The following is a 17,257-nucleotide window of genomic DNA, read 5'->3' on the forward strand; positions in this document are numbered from 1 at the left end:
TGAGCCTTTTCCACATTTTTTTAACCACTAGAGAAAATAGACAGGAAGTTTTGGGGATTTTTTGACAAGAACAAAGGCATATGGGATGAGATTAAAAGATAGTGAAATTTAATTTGTTTACTTTTTACAGAATGAAATGCGGCACAGGGGTTCCTGCTATATTACATTACTGAAACCAGGAATTAAGCAAGCCTCAAAAAGTCTCAGGCTTCTATGGAGGGCAAAACCAGACAGAATTACTGCAGCTTATTCATAATACCCATTTCAGAAGGAAAACATGGATGCCTCATGTTGGGGCTCAAGCAGTTACCACTGTGGGTGTTGCTACAGTAGGGGAAAACAGAAGACCTGGCAGAAACCTTCTGATGCCCATCTCTGTTCCATCTGACACTGGAAGCCAGCTGACATACAAGGTGTTAAATTAGGCGAGCATCAGATCAGATCCAGCCTGGTGGCTATATTTCTTTTGATAAACTAGTAGATAAACAAAATTTGCACTTGACCTGTGATCAAAATCTTTGCAGTAATGCTATCTCTAGTATACTAATGTGTGAATTGAACTTTATTTTAACATTGTTTTATAGAGGGAAAACTGTGTTTAGAAAAAAACCTTTTTAAGTCATGTTATAAAAAGGTTTGTGCAGTATGAAACATGCATTCATATATATGTGTGTGTATACATATAACAAAGGCACTTTTAAGAGTGATTGCTAAAAGTATTTCCTGATACATTTTTGTCAAATTAATATGTCTCTCAGAGAATCGAGTGTTAGAGCACAAAACAAGGACTCACTTTGGTGTCTTTACTCTAGTAATTAAGATTAAGGTTGACTTTACCTGATTGGATTTCAAGTTTGTGGTATTATTAACTCATGGCTTGAAAGTTATATGAGTTTTGTGTATATTTATAGAGAGTGAATTAATAATATTATTTATTAGTTTGCTAATCTGTTAGTGATACTGCCAGTGAGAAGCTTTTGTTGTGAATGATGTGTTCTACTCTTCTGTGACAGGTACAAGCTCAGCAGAAGAGTTATTTTCAGCTATTTTACCTTAATTTGAAAGAAAGTTGTCTCATTGTAACTACATTCAATTAAAAACCCAATATAATTTTTTTAAAGGAAAAGATAAGTCAGTTTTAATGATGGGAGTGTCAGCTGCCTTTGGAAGTTTTCTATTCTCACTAATTTGTTAAGAAGGCAGTTTGTGTGTACTCTAAGAGTTTTATTTACTGGCCTTTCTGAACTGAGGTCTTAACATAAAAACTTAAGAAATACGTGTTTATGATTTTTATCTTGAAAGTTCAGGTGGGTTTGTCTAGACTGGCTGAGAAATTTTCCAACATGGTGTCAATGGTGTAAATATATCTACATTGTAAATATACTGCTGTTTGAACATCTTTATTTCACTAAAAGAAATACTTGAAATGCCTTGTAGTAAGAAAAATCAAAGTGAATGAGTCTAGAGTAACTGGAAACAACACTTTTCTTTGTTCTTAGAGGGATTTTCCCTACCTCCATACCTGAAAACCCTGTGATTAATAGCTAGTGATAGGTTTGTTTCTCTTGTGTTGTTACATATGTAAAATTGTATCAAGCATGGGTATTAAGGCTGTCAGTTCTTCCAGGTGTTTTGCCATAACACTGTGTGCTATTATGCTGTTTTCATATTTGTGCTTAATTAGAAGCAACATGTTCAGTTTGTGTTGAAAAAATTAATAGTGTAATATTAGGTGCAAACTACTCATCTATCTCTGTGTCAGTTTTGCAGTTTCCTAGGTGTTTATTTCTGTTGCTGTCTGTGTGGAAATGGTTACAGCATAACTAAAGCAAGCCTTAACTCTCAAAACATACTCCTAATCTTGTCACTCTTGCTTCAAAGTATTACTTGTAACAACACTGAGGTTAAAAGGTTAGAAAATGCATGCTGCTGTGCGTCTTTAAAACACTTGCATGCTTCTGTGAGGTGTGCTCTTCTCCTTCTGTCTCTATCTATGAAATGCAATAGAAAACCTCTTGCTGGAACCAAATAAAATGTTACCACCATCCAATGGTGGTAGTCTTTTCCCTCTATCTCTCATTGAGCCCACAGGAATTTAATCTGATACCACTCCATCATTTTTATGTTAACACAGAGGAGCAGCTTGGTTATATGTAAGGAGAGTGGGCAAAAGTTGCCACTGATTCATGTAGGCACATGATAATTCAGGCACATCTAAAGAAATGTGTATTTTAGACCCTTCTTTATGAATTTCTTGGATTGCACCAGAAGTATATGAGGAAAATATCTTTCTTTTTTAATGACTAGGAAAGCCTCCATGGCAACATATGTGAAGTATTATTTAATATCAGTGGTTTCAGTGTGAATTAAACTAAAGTGTGAATTAAGCATGATTTTCTTTTTTATGGTAGCAAAATGTTTAAATTTAGTTTAAACTGAGAATGTCAGTGATCAGCTGAAGGAGCAAGTTTCTAAGCCATGTGGGACTAGGAGTGATGTTGAGGAAGATGCCTGGATTTCTTGTGCTCCCTGGCAATTTCCTGTTCCCTTGCCTGCTGTGGTCCTCTGTCAGCAAAACTTAACTGCCACACATGGGAGTTGTCTTTCAGCTTATTAAAATGTTGCTAAGTCATCTCTCTTTAGTGGAAATCAGGGAGGAGAAGACACCTTCTCCAAATGTTGGCTTGTGTGAATATAACATGCTTTTCATAAAAGTTTTAAGTGATGTAATGCCCTAAGTTGAAACTATTATTACCTGTCACTTCATTGCTTCATTGTCATTAATGCTTCCTTACATTTGGGACATGCTTCCAAATAAAATTGTCAGGAAGCAAAGGCATTGGGAAGGTCAGAATTCATTTCTTTGAGTTTTTTTTGCTTTCCAGGGGGAAGTTGCTTAATAGCAATTGCCAAATACGGTTCAGGAGAAAAAAAAAAAAAAGAATTTGTGAAGGACTATATCTGTTCTTCAAGCTAAGGCATGCAAGTTGGCCACAAAACTGTATGCATTATTTAAGAGCACTGCTTTGTCTTCTTGTGGCTCCTAATATGGGTTAAAATTAATGTTCCTAATACTTTGACAGCAAAAAAATAAACAAAACTTTAGAAAGCCCTGCAAATGCCTATTTAGGCTATCTTTATGCATATGAATCTGCTGTAGAAAAAGTTCTATTCTTTTTCTTACATCTCTTGAAAGGTTTTGGGGATTTTTGAAAGGTTTTTCTCTCTTAGTAGCTTCGAAATATTTGTATCTACTACAGTAAGTGCTGATTAGCTATTGTGGGTGGCTCGTGTTATGAATGAGAACAACTTGCAATGGTATATAAACAATTTTTAGTGGCTGCTATGTAGTTGGCTGGCAGTTGTGCTGTATTACAGTGTAGGTAATCTTGTTTTACTTAAAGCAAACTCTCATCTTACATTTCTGTTTCTAGTCTGTGCATTCCAGAGTTTCAAAATTCAAAGGCAGTGTTTTCAAATTACTTTTCTGCCAGGTAATTTTAATAGTTTAGAACTCTGAAAATCAGAAAAGAGATGCTCTGGGTAGTACAACATCATTGAGAATATCTTGTTGTTGTTTTGAGAGGAGTAACCAAATTTGGGGCTCTAATTGGCTGGTTTGTGTAGCTTTGCTGTTAGTACCCACAGTGAAATAGGTTAATACAAATGCAGTGATCTTGATTTATTTAGTGAATGGCAAGGAAAGGAGGTTTAAGGTAGGTAAAGGAGAAGGGGAAGACATCCAGATGATTTTTTTCTTTCTATCTTTCATGTATCTTTTTCTTTTTTTTTTCTTTCTATCTTTCATGTAAGATATGTCCTTCAAGACATACTGTATTTTGATTTAGCAATGTAATGTTATTGGTGTCAGCATTGGTATTCTGATGGGAAGCAATATAATGATGTAAAGCCAAGATAATGGGATGGCCTATTTCTCTGGTTAAGTGATGTTGACTCTACCTATCGTACATCTGGTGGGAAGGACATTCTCTTGGTTGATTAGCTGATGGATTGTTGTAATTTGTAATATGTTTTTAGGACAAGTTGGTTGGTGAGAAGGTAGGTAGGTGGTGGGTCAGGTTCATCATTTTAGGAGCACGTGGTACATGAGCAGATTTTTTTTTTTTCCCCTTAGGTTATGTTCTCTTGAAAACTTAAAAGTTGCATATAAACTAGTAATCTTAAAATACTACTTCATCTGTTCTGTTTAAAGTACAGACTTCTAGCAGAATTTCTGCCATTCAGTGTGAGAGAGATGGTAGTGTATCTCTAGTCTGGCAATGTATTGTCTGCTCTCTTTCAAGTAGCCGTTTTCCTACCCATGGAAGTAAGAAAGTTAACTCAAGGAGGCAGTTGGGTGAAGCCTCACCCAAAGGTGAAGCCTTCCTTATTAGTCTGAGGAAGCTTGAGAGTCTTGGTTGCTTTCAATTTTCAGCATAGCAGAGGCATCTTGCCAAGTGTTATACATCACCTTTGACTTTCTGGGGCTGGTTTTTTCAAGCTGGTTTGCAGCTGCTGTTGCCCTTTCAGTCTCACTTATTTAGGGTATGCATTTCTTGCTCGACAGAATTATAATGAAATCAATAGGGCAAATGGATGATAAAGCCAAAAATAAACAGTCCACTATGTTAGCTCAGTGCTGGATAGGTAGGCTTATGATATAAGTGGGATCCTGTATTTTTTTTTTTCCTTAACAGGGCAAGTGACTTGTGAAGAGGCTGAAGTGTCCAGATCATGTGGGTTCAAATTTATTTACAATTGATGTACTACAGGGCTCCTAAATATTTATGATGTACTGGGTTTTTTTACCTGCTTATTGACATCACTTTCCACATTCTCACAGTGATGAGAACAGGACAGGAGATGGCCATGGAAGACACAAACACAGGTGTGGGTCCCAGCTTGGTTCTGGAATGGCAGGTTAATTTTAGAAGATTTCTATTTTCCTTAGAGGATAAAGCACAGTATTTAGGAAAGAGCCCTGTTACCATTTAATGTTAGGGCTTATGGAGGGGAAGGGTATTATTGAACTGTTTAGTTTTCAGAGGGGATAGTTTCCTTTCCATGTATGAAGAACCTACTGTATCACAGTAAGTGACAGGAGGAAGTAGATTTGTTTTCGTTTGAGGAGTATACCACATTTGAGATTAGTGACACAAGAATTTTCATATTTATTAGTAGTATTGATTGTCTTTTATTTGTCTTTAATTACAGGTCTGTCAGTTTGATGCTAGGCAACTAGTTTAGGGTATGCTTGCTTTACACAAGCATTAAAATTACAGAAAAAAATAGGTTCACTTATTATATTTCTACTTCAGTTTCCAAAAAGCTGTTGAAATATGAACAGGCCCCAAAAAATGGTGTAGTTACAGAAATAGTGCATTTGTTAAACTGCCTGGTTTTGCTTACCAATTGTAAATTACACGTCTGTGCTATAAACACATAAATAATTTGGAAATGAGGTCTGATGTGTGAGAATTTATGTCCCGGTATTAGTAGTTGATAGTCAATAGACAAGTGGTAGGAAGGAAAGTGATTTTAAAATAACATGAGGTTATGCTGGCAGAGCACTGATTCTACCATCACATCTTCTTGTCATTTCAAATAAGACATTGCTAATTGTTAGGCAGGTCAGATTCTCTATTACTCTTTCCCAATTTGTTTTATTGTTTCTTATACACAGTATTATTTAATGGGATGTGTAAGGTCACATATAAGCTGGGACATTTAAATTTATTTAATTTTTGGTCATAGCCTCAATCCAAAACTATGAGGAGAAAAGAAAAAGATTTGCATACAATGAAAATTATTTGGCATTTTCTGTATTTCCATACTGTGCATACTGAAGTCTCAGACTTACAGAACCAACCTCTCTGCAGTCATGTTTGACACTGAAAATGTTCCTACATGTATGTAGTGGGACAAACTGCCAGTACTTTGCAGTAGAGAAGGCTAGGAAGAAACCAATGGAAAGAAAAAGTGAAACCCTTGAGAACTGAGCAGGCTGGATTTATTTTCAATTTTGGAACCAATGCTAAGTGGATTAATTTCTCTTGAACCTTTTCATAAGGACTTGTTCCTAAATTGGAGTGATTATTGTTAAACTAAATAGATCTGCAGCACACTCCTGAGAATATCGTAAGTCTCCTCCTGACCTCCCTGAGTTCAAAACTGAGGGTTTATTTTAAATCTTTGAAGCCTGGTTTAAAAATCAATATCTGCAGTGAAATTGTTTAAGAGGCTTGGCCTTTTCACCAAGTAGTTTAGTAGTAACTCCATAGTAGTATTTTGCAGAGACTGAAATATTTCAGGTAGAAGTCCTAAATTTGCAAGTACCCCTGGGCATTTCTGTTCCTGTTGTAATAGAAAAAGAATGAGATCTTGGCTGTGATAACTCTTGGTTGTTGTGTGATCTAATTGTCAAGTATTTTTTATATAAATTGGAAAACATAGCCTTTTTTTTTTTTAAAAGAAATCCCCCAATCAGTTTTCCTTGAAGTCCCATAAATCCCTGCATTTTACCTTATCAGCTCCATTATCAGAGCTATTTAGTTATTTAGTTCCTTTTTTAACCTAGTAAGAAAGTAATGCACTGCACTGTTTATCCTCCAGTTTAAGCTTTGTGCAATTGTTCAAACTTTCCTAATTTTACTTTAGGCTGATACTTAAGGGAAAATCTTTCCCAGATGCTAAACCAGAAATTTTGTGCATGAAAATGCACAGAAGAATGATATTTCTAACTCTATTAGAAATGTGGTGGGATTTGTAAGGCACTTACACTTGTGCAATAATATTGTGACTGCCATTTTAAATTGAAGACAGAAAGCACAATACCTTCAATGACTTACAAGAAAAATAATAATATTTATGGCTTTGTACTTGAAAAACATATCCCTGAACATGAACAAGAAGGAGAATTAAGTTCTGTGTTCACAATTTTATGTTTGGATTGCTGTAGCAATGTAATGTTCAGTCTTTGCTCACGTATGTCTCTACTTCCTTTGCTCCTTTCTTATGTTTTTACTAAAGCTGGCTGCAACTTTTTCTCTTGCTGTCTTTTCCCTCTATCTCTCATTGAGCCCACAGGAATTTAATCTGATATCACTCCATCATTTTTATGTTAACACAGAGGAGCAGCTTGGTTGTATGTAAGGAGAGTGGGCAAAAATTGCCACCGATTTGTGTAGGCACATGGTAATTGAGTATGTTACCTTTAATTTTCCATGGTTGCCCAGGAATGGTTTACTTGTGTTGTGATTATTTTTTTCCCTTTCTTTTCCTTTAATTTCCATTCCTTGACTAAAAATGGGAGATATCTCAGTTTTAAACTACTTTGCCAAAAAAGTAGCAATTAAGTGGATGGTGCCAGGTATCCTTTTAACTACTTCTGTTTTGTCTATTTGGATTTCTTCCTAATAACTGTGTAATGTTTTAATGCTTATTTTATTATTGAAAAACCTAAGTTAATTGTGTATGTGGGTCTTTGGATTGTATTGTAGTAGGCTTGGCATAGCAGAGTCCTGCTTATGAATGGAATGTCTCAGTGCTGTAGTAATAAAAATAATAATAATAATAATAATAATAGATTTTGGTGGCTAAAGCATGTGCAGAAAGTTACAGTTCATTTCTAAAATTAGTACTGTGCCTTAATGTGAGGGGTTTGAGTGATGTTTGGGCCAAAGGATTAGCTGCATCTTGTTTTGTTGGTTTTCAGTCTGTTCTTCAGTATGGCCATTTTTAAGATAGCTTGCTTAAAGATCTGTAGAGGAAAATAACTTTGATTGGGGGATTTTTAAAGTGTGTATTTTCAATGGCTAAGCTAGATGAGCTGTCCTGCTTCTTTGTAAAGGTGGGACCTACCTTCCCCAGTGATCCAGTACTTCTGGGATGCTTTTCCAATCTCTCCACCAGATTCAGCCTAACAATGTAAGTGAGAAAGTTCAGTGTGGACCCACTAGTGAGCTACCAGAAAAGAAAGTACATTTTCCCTGAGGTCAGGAGTGGGGTGGGTTAGAAGGGAAAATCAAGGTGCAGCAGCATTTCTTATGAGAATGATATGCTGCCTGCCTGGCAACCAAAACTTCTAATGTGTTTTGGGCTTGCATCTTTGGAGAAGGGGGGAAAAGGATATGGGGAAAGGAAAGGGAGAAAAGAGACCTAACATTCGACTATTTCCTAAGCTGCATAATAAGGTAAGAAGTCTGTAACAGATGCACTTCCATGTTCAGCCATTCACTGTTTCTTACTAGAAAACAAAGCAAGAGCAAAAAAAAATGATGTTGCTGTCAGCTTGTAATGGTGCAGTTTTACTTTGGAGATCATTAGATTCTCTGCCACCCTGGAATTCCCATGTGCTGTTAGTATGTTGTTTGCTTTCTGACTTGAGCCACGTCCCTTGGAAAAGGTCATGTCTGCAGTGTTTTTAGAATTTATATTTATTTTCCCCAAGTGTGCAACTTCAAAACAGCTTAGCTACTTGCATCAGACTCCTCGTGTTCAGGGCAACATAGCCTCAAAAATAGCACCTAGGGATATGGAGTAATTGGTGTATGAGTTTGAGGTTTTGTTACTTGCAGTTTTAACTGAAACATGTTGTAGGTTTTCATTAGCTGTAATTTCTGTCATCATACCATGGAATCACCCTTCTCATCACCCTGATGGGTAACAGTCTCTGGCACTTCTAAACTACTCTGCTAAATTAATTAGGTTTTAAGAGGAATATGTGCTGCTTAGGTATATCAGGGTGTTAACCTAGTGTCTGTAGAGTCAACTATTTTGATTTATCACTGCAGTGATCTGCTTCAGTGTGTCTTCATTATCTCAAAGAAGAGGAACTAAACTATTTGCCAGTCTGAATTTTCCCTGAAGGGAGCACTTACGTTATCATTCGATCATCCCTTAGAAAGGATCAGGTATTTTCCCAATGAACTAGCATGTTTACATAAACGATGCACTCTTTCTGAGTCATTCTCCTGGAAAGTACCAGCACTGTGTTCTTAGGGATTTTACATTAGCTGTATGTGGTGAACACCAAAAAGTTCTGCCTTCCCTCCATGGCACAGGCATACTTTGAGTGATTTGTCCAGGATTCCAGGGCAGAGGAGGAAGCTGAGTTTGTGTGTGAAAAATATCAGGGTGGTATTGTGTATTGCAGGCCTGTGGTGGAGGTTGTATCTGGCTGGCTTAATATAAAAACACCACAAGCTGAGTGTTCTTGCAGACTGTCATTTCAGCTTTTTCCATATGTGAAAGAGTGTGTGTGTGTGTGTGCCTTCTCCATGAACACTGAATCTCTGAGACAGAGTTCTGTGTTTACAGTTGCTCAGTACTGCAAGGCATCTGCAGCTAATTTACCTAGGCATCATTCTGCTCCCCCGCCTCTGCTCCAGGCATTTCTAATTTACCTGTTTGATTTTTAAGTTGAGAAAGAATATGATGCCCGCCAGCAAAGAGAGGCAGAGCAAGATCAGGTTTTTCCAAAGTAGCACAAGGTTGGTTTGGACTTGGCCAATGCAGAACTTTGAGCTTGGTCTCACTTGTGCTGAGACTTTCTCCCTGCCCTGCATTTACCATGAGGTAATGCCTTACATTTTCCTGCTTCTAGACTTGGAAAATTAGATATTCCTTGAACAATACCTTGCCACTGGGAGGTTTCACAAGGAGTGTTTCTGTCTGGAGGATGAGCCAGCATCATTGGGAATGATCAGGATCAGTTGTTACAGTGGATGCAGTGCATCTTCACTGAGTATATCACCATTTTTCCATGGAAGAGAGATCTCAGTTGCACTGCTGTGTAACACGTGCTGCTTGATAGGATAATAATGGGTTGGGATATTTTCAGTTTTCTTTTGGATGTCATTTTTTACTCTGAATTGCTGGTCTTTTATTCATTTCTTTCTTTGGAAGTGAAGAGGTTGTGGGCTGCTGAGTTAATACAGAAAGTTTTTGCTCACATACTCTGGTCTTGCAGTGGAAACAATTTCTATTTAATTGGTTAAAATTGCCTTCCCAGTGGTCATATGTTGGACAGCTTCAAAGTGTTGTATTAGCAGATCTAGACACTTCATTTGAGCAGTGGTGATACGTATCAGGCAAAGTGACAGCTGCACCAGTGAGCCCTGTGTTTATGCATTAGTGAATTTCTTTTTGAAGAAGATAATTGCAAGGATTTTAAAGAAAGAATGTAATCTTTAGCCTTTGACAGTTTCCATATCTCCACCAAAAGTTAATGCCACTGTTTTACACTGCAGTCCAGTATTGTCACTTTTCTGTTATGCACTGGGTCTTCATGAGCTGTTTGATATTATTAATCCTAAGTTAAATCTAAGCAGTATCATACTTGAAGCTGACTTGCATCTTCCTCTTTCAGTCTGTCTTTTATAAGAAATCAATGTTAATGTGTAAAAGTTAGACATGAACAGCTATTTCACTCTGTTAATTGAATTATGAAAAGCTTAAAAAGAAAGCTTAGTACATCATTGTTAAAGCCTACTGATGTCTTACAAAGATGTTGCACTGCTAATGTGGACATCTAGCAGTATATTACTTGCGTGCAGTGATAGCTCTAATTGGAAACCTAATAGGATACAAGAGATTTCTTAAGACTACCACAAATGATAATATATTTTTTAAGTCTGTTGGATTTTTATATTGACAGTCCTTTGGGCTGAAGCTGGAAATAAAATGCAAAATGTTGAAATATTTCTCGTTGGTTCAGAGGGCTGTATTCAGTGCTAATCGCACATCACATTTCTTGAGTGCTGAAGTGCTCCCCATTGGCAGCTCTGGTGATATAAATTCCAGCAGTAAATCGGTGCTAACAAAGCTCAAGTACCTGTTCCTGTTCAGTAGCTCCATCTTTAGGGGAGGGAGGGGAGGGAGGGGAGGATGATTGCCGGTGCAACTTGCAGTAATGACAGTGTGTCAGTAGGTTGCTAATAGGTACATAAAGAGGTGATTCCTTGGAGCGGTGGCTAAGGGTGCCCCAGAGAGTCCTTTTTAGTAAGTCTGCACGGTTAAGTTGGTGTCTTTCCAGAGGCAGAGCTTCCTGTCAAAATACAACACTCTTCCAGTCTAATGCACAAGTGGTAGCTGGAGAGTACTGAGTGCCCAGATATATAGACCTGCATAGGACAGGGACAAGTCATTAAGGTGGAGTGGGATGCCAGGAGTGTTCAGCATGGAATGGCTTTTACTTTAATTTAATACTGATCTTGAGCTGTGCAGGGTTTTGTGTTCTGGAGAGAAAAATCTTTCCCTTGTGGCTGGTGCATCATTTGCAGAGAATCTGTCTTCCTTTACTGCTTTCTTACATGCTTTCTTTTCCCAGGAAGCATGCTTTTAGTCATAACTTCATGATTGTTGAATTATCTAGCACCAACATATCATGAAACTTTATTATTAGGTTAATAAAAAAAAAAAAAGTTAGTTTTGATAACAGAATTAATTCCCTTTCTCTCTCCTGATTCCCCTGCTGTCAAGAACCTATTCACTGGTAGTGGGAAGAGCAGGGGAAAAAAAAAAGTGTCTGTGATCACTGTTGTTATTGTGACAATCTAGGTTCTTGCAATTGTATTTCTATTTGTTACATTGTTACTAACACATAGTGATTGCTCTGGTTCCCTGCATGTTAATCAAATGCACATTGTCGTGGGTATTGAATTTATTGTATTGCATTCCCTCTCAAGTAATACTGCTCTCTGATTATTATAATATGAAAAGAACCTGATTTTTACCTTCTCTCTTAGAAAAGCAAGGCTAGTTTTCATTATATTAGGGATGTCAAGATCTGTCCCTTTCAGAACAAGGGTAGAAGAGATTTCTGAAGCCATGGTACATCCATGATGGAAAAAGCTATGTATGTCAGCACATCCCGTTATGCAAAAGGATTTTTCAGCTCTGGCATCTTAGAAATAGAATACTGCCATAGCAGTGCAGAAGGGAAGAGGCAGCAATGGAGTCCTACACCGTTGATGGTTTTACAGGTTGGGCAGTACTTAGAAATACTCAGTGATATATGGCATGCTGTAGAGTACAAGTGTCTGAGTATATCTGTAAAACTAATTTTAACAAGCAGACATTTGATCTTTGCAACACCTTTAGTTTGTACTGCTCATAGCGAGCTGCTGGCAGGTTAGGCAGAATCTCAAATTAGAGCTAATTTGATAAAGTGCTGTTTTAATTTGACACAGTGATTTTAATTCCCCCTAAAAAAGGCAGTTCCACAATGCAAGCAATATCAACAGGCTAAGATCATGTGGCCTCCTCTTAGAAATCAGTGCATCAAAATGATAAAAGTGTTGAAAATTTTGATATTGAAAGAGTATCATTAATTTGGCTTCCTTCAATTATTATATGAGCCTTTGTTTAGCAACAAAATTTGTTTAGCAAGAATATATTTTCATTTTAAAGAACACACAAGATTAATAAAATTAACATAAATCCTTTATTTAGTATGGTCTTTAATGTGGTGCAGTTTTATTAAGACTGAGATGGAAGAGCCATTTCTGAAATACAGTGGGAAATTGTTCTTTGAAACTTAACTCTTATATTGTATTGATAGTGTAGTATGTTTAGGAGTAGTTCTGGGCAATGCTGCTCTTGTAACTGTCGAGAGAGAAGCTGGAAACCATACCCCACCTCTAGTTTCTCAGCTTTGCTAAACAGTCTAGAACACTGGTAAATTCAGGTAAGATCTCTAAATGTTTGAAAGCATTCAATCTTCTTTTAATCGCTATCTCTACTTCAGGTGGTGTATAGAGAGTAACACTGAAATATTTCCTCCATATTATACTTGAAAAATGTAAGAAGTCACATTTATTTGAGCTGTAGTAATATTTCTAAATTATTTTGGTTTTTATCTCTTAGTGCTGGCCCCAAAGGTGATAACATCTACGAATGGAGATCAACCATTCTTGGACCTCCAGGTTCAGTCTATGAGGGAGGTGTTTTCTTCCTGGACATCACATTTACACCAGAATATCCTTTCAAGCCTCCAAAGGTAAGAGACTTGTAGCAAACATCTTGAGTCATGAATGCTAAACATGAGTAGCATGCAGTGTTAACAGAATGCAGCCCATTTGAAATCCACTCTTCTTAAGAACAAACTTAAGCTCATTTTAGACACTACATGAGTTTTTATTAGCTAATGTTAACAGCTTTTCCAGTCCTCTTGATTATTATTTTAGAGCTTGTTTTCTTTTTCCTGCTTTTGTTTATATGTCCTAAGCAATTAGTGCAAGCATTGGGACAGAACTGAGAAGTAAATAAACTTGAGGAGAAATGCTACAAATACTTGTTTCTCAAACCACTTGGGTATTGTAAGCATAAGTTACATGTGTTTTGGCCACTAAAGTAGTATTTAATTTTTCAGTTTTGTTGGGCCCTTGTGTTGTTCACCTATTTGTACAGTAACAAAATTTCTGTAGGTGTGTTATATTTGTGAAGCTCTTACATTCCAGTGTTGTTGTGTTCCAGTGCTCTAAGGCAAATACCAGTGCAAGTGAATGTTATCTGGTGGCTCCAATATGTGGCCACGGGAAGAGTGTTGGGTTACGAGAGGTGCTTGTGTATACACTTGGTGTTTGTCTTGTACCTGAAAGCATTTATGTGCATGTTTAACTTTCTACTTAAATGTTGTTTGATTGGTGGGATAAATGCCAGTGACTGTACCATCTTTCAGACTTTGGTCTAGTCTGTAGCAGAAAGGACTTGTTCAGGCCATCAGTCCATCTCAACAGGGCAATGCTAATTGCTTACACAAGACAAATTAATACAAACTTGCCAAATTAAGGAAACTGTTTGACTGTTCTTGCTCACATAACTTCAGGGTTGCTGGTAGTGCCAACAGGTCCTTAAATTCTACCTGTAAAATAGGGCTTCTATGCACAAACAGCATGGTCTACCTTGGGACATCTCTAGTGCTTTCCTGCTGACATCTGTCCCTCTCTTTTTGAAGATTCTCTGGCAACACAGATGGTTCTCTCATGTTAAAATTTCATTCAGTTTAGAGAAGTTTTTCTTTTTCTTGCATGTGTGGGTTTTTTTGGTGTTCACCAGCCCACCTCTCTCTGTTCCTTCTAGGCTGCCTGCCCTTGACTCCACTCTCTGTATACTTCCTTGATGTGTTTGAGCTTCTCCAGGAGCTCATTGTTCATACATACAGGCCCCTTCCCCTTCTCTGACAGATGGATCCCAGCAGACCAGCTTTCTCAAAGCAAGTCTCCTGGTCTAAGTAGTTAAACCCCCAGCTGTGGCACCAGTCCCATAACCATTTGTTGGTTTGCCAGATTCAACTGGCCCTTTTGAGCCCTTTCCTTTTGACCAGGAGGATTTTACCCATGCTCCAGAGTCCTTTCCTGTTACTCCAGGGCTGCCTTATTTAGCTCGAGTGTCTTTTCTGATGTGATGGGTCTTTCCCATCTCAGAGCAGCAAAGTGGTTCTATGGGGACACCTCAGGCTATGGGGGGAAGTCTTTTCCTGCAGGTCTTTGCCATGGCAAGCTTCCATTCCTTCTGTGTTTAGCAGGGAAGGGCCCTCCTCCCTTCCCTGTGTGCCAGTGGGAGTTTCTGGCTATTTGGCTGTGGGCTTTGGGTCTAGCGCAGACTATGCTTGGAGCCAGCTGTTTAACTCCTCCTCAGCAGCCCTTATGCCACACAGGCCTCACTGCCTCCTACAGCTCAGCCACCTGATGCAGGACATCCTCCACCTGGACACACCTTTTGCAGGCAGGTCTGCTGCCTGTCCTGCCCAGGAGAAAGGTCTTGGCACTGCCTGCAGTCTGAGGTCTGCACTGCAGCCTCTCCCTTCAGCAGCTCCATCTGGGTAGAAGTGTCTGCCGCTGCCAGGGTAGATGGTGCAAACACCCCAGGCAGAACTGCAGCCCTTGCTCTCAGATGAGTGCCCACTCTGCTGTTTCGAGGGACAAGTAGAATGCCTTGCAAGACCATACTGTAACTACCAGTGCTGTTAAGACAGCCCTCTATGCCAAGTTCCCCAAGCAGAACCAAATAAACAGTTATGTCATTCCAGTTCAGCCCTGCTTTCTGATCAGCGCTTTCGACAGGGATCCCTTTATCTTTGGATTTAAACGCTCACCCAGATGAAAAGAAGGGTGAGACTAAAAAAACAAACAAACAGGCACCACTTACTGGGGCCTTAAAAGACTAGTTTAGTGGCGATTCACTGTATTGTAGTAGTTTGATTTAAACGGGGTCTTTCATCAAGCAAAGTCCAAGATGGTTTACAAACCGCATATATGTATGGAAGTAAAATATATACAGCTTCAGTCTCATTGAGATGGGATATAGGAGAAAGCATGGTGGTGCTATAATAGAACATACTTGTTCTGCTTGGGCACTTCAGGTTTAAATGAAGAACCAAAGCTGCTCCTGTGCTAAAATCTACACTAGTGTTAATCAACGGTAATGTGGAAAATATTATTATCATATTGCTCCTGCTTTATTCCTGCTATTTTGTTGATTTCAGATTGTCCAACTGCTTGCACTAGTGAGTAAATACTGTCTGTGGATCATGTTTAAGTGTTCGGCTAATGTAATTGCAGTAGCCTTCCTATAATTGCCTTTTAAGGCAAGAAATAAACAGCTAGTTGAAACAAAACCCAGTATATATCACTTTGATGACAAACACTCACATAACAGTAGAGTCATTTTGGAATACAGTAGAATGTCATTTTAAAAGCTCTGCTCTCTGAAAAGATTAGGCTCTATAAGGAAAAAGGACTAGTATCCCTTCAATCTTCCTTGGTTAAGCTTTGTAAGACCAGTGGAAGAAAACCTCTATGGCCTCTCTGAGTCTTCAGTAACTCCTGTGAGGACAGTTCCTGCTGTGGTGGGCTGCCTGGTGGTGAAGTGCCTGTAGCTGAACACATTTCATAACCTGAAAATGAAATGTCATTAAGGGATTTACTTTCTTAAATAAAATGAGGTGGAAATGGTCATCCTGGCAAGCTTCCAAGCCCTTAGGAATATGAGTGAGAAGTGTTGAGGCATAAACATTGACAAATGCTGTGTGGTTGATGAGCATCCTAGAGATGTGTGATGAAGGATATACAGGTGTAGCCTTTGAGGACTGGGTCTAGCTCCAGCTGAGCATTTGATTCAATATGTGGGAGCAAATGTTTTTGGGGAGGATGTTGCTATAGGAGAACCAGAAGACTGTGCTGGGAGTGATATTTAGATTCCTGTGAGGATATTAAGAGAGACTGCACTACTGTGCTTGAGGTTGGAGAAATGAAAGATCTTAAAATTTGACTTGGAAATGCATTGCACCGTACAAGGAACTTCAGTGGGAGAAATCTGATACAGGGACAGATACTCTCTTTCATGTCCTAAATATGTAAAATGGAGTTCTTTTGCATTTAATTCAGCATTCTTGAACACCTTGAAAATGTTAATCTGTTCTCTGCTTTTTATGTTTTCTCATTTTGTGTTGTATTCTGGTTTTGTCTGTGTTTTAGAAAGCAACTGAGTCAGGCATGTGCTGGGTGAGCCTGGATTTAGGAGAATCCTATAAACAAGTATAATTAGAATTTAAGAGTTCGGTACTTTTACTATTACAATGGACATTTTCCCATGAGTTACATTATAGTTGGGTTAGATTTCATTTACTGAGGTGAAAACCGTAGATTGTGTTGACCTGGTGTGTGTGCTTTGATCATTTGTATTAATAACCTCTAACCACTTCCTTCCACCCACTCCTATTCTGCAGCTTGTGTAAATTAACCTCTGCTATCACTTCAGGGTAAGGTTGAGATTAGCTTCTTTTATGTCTTTTCAAAAGCTGTGCTTAACTTTGTGTAGTTACTGCATTAATGTAATCTCAGGTGGGACATTTCCAAAGGATTGTTCAGTTACACTATATTTTTCTGCTATTCCACATGCTGTTCTCTTCACTACCTTTTAAGTAACTCCGCTTCTTTTGATTTTGGTCTGAATGTATTAGGTTTATGTGAGAATTTATTTTCCTCTTTAGGGTGTAATGAACATTTACTTTAAATATTTTTGTTTGTTTTCAAGTAGGCCTCCAGTTCCTCTCTCTTCCAGCTCTATTTGGGTTCCCTGTGCTGCTGGCTTTTGTGTCATCAGCAAAAACTGTAAATGGCAAACAGCTGGACTACATGAGTCTAACACCATCCTAGCTCTGAGTTGCTGCTTAAGTGAAAACGAATTTAGATTTTTTCCACAGTGCTTGGTAGAGTTCCTCTAACTGGAGAAAACTGCTTTTAGTGCCATGGAT

General features: G+C 38.2%; 1 protein-coding gene across 4 annotated transcripts in view; it reads left to right on the forward strand.

The window, feature by feature from the left end:
- The window catches only part of UBE2E1 (ubiquitin conjugating enzyme E2 E1), a 45,059-nt gene that overhangs the window by 23,833 nt on the left and 3,969 nt on the right, over positions 1–17,257 (forward strand). For all 4 annotated transcript variants that reach the window (XM_085051084.1, XM_085051085.1, XM_085051086.1 and 1 more), the window contains one exon: positions 12,868–13,000. In XM_085051084.1, the coding sequence (XP_084907210.1) occupies positions 12,868–13,000 (133 nt within the window). The remainder of the gene's footprint in view (positions 1–12,867; positions 13,001–17,257) is intronic.

The sequence above is a fragment of the Lichenostomus cassidix genome, chromosome 2 (assembly GCF_008360975.1).
Source record: "Lichenostomus cassidix isolate B80296 chromosome 2, HeHo_3.0, whole genome shotgun sequence".
NCBI lineage: Eukaryota > Metazoa > Chordata > Aves > Passeriformes > Meliphagidae > Lichenostomus > Lichenostomus cassidix.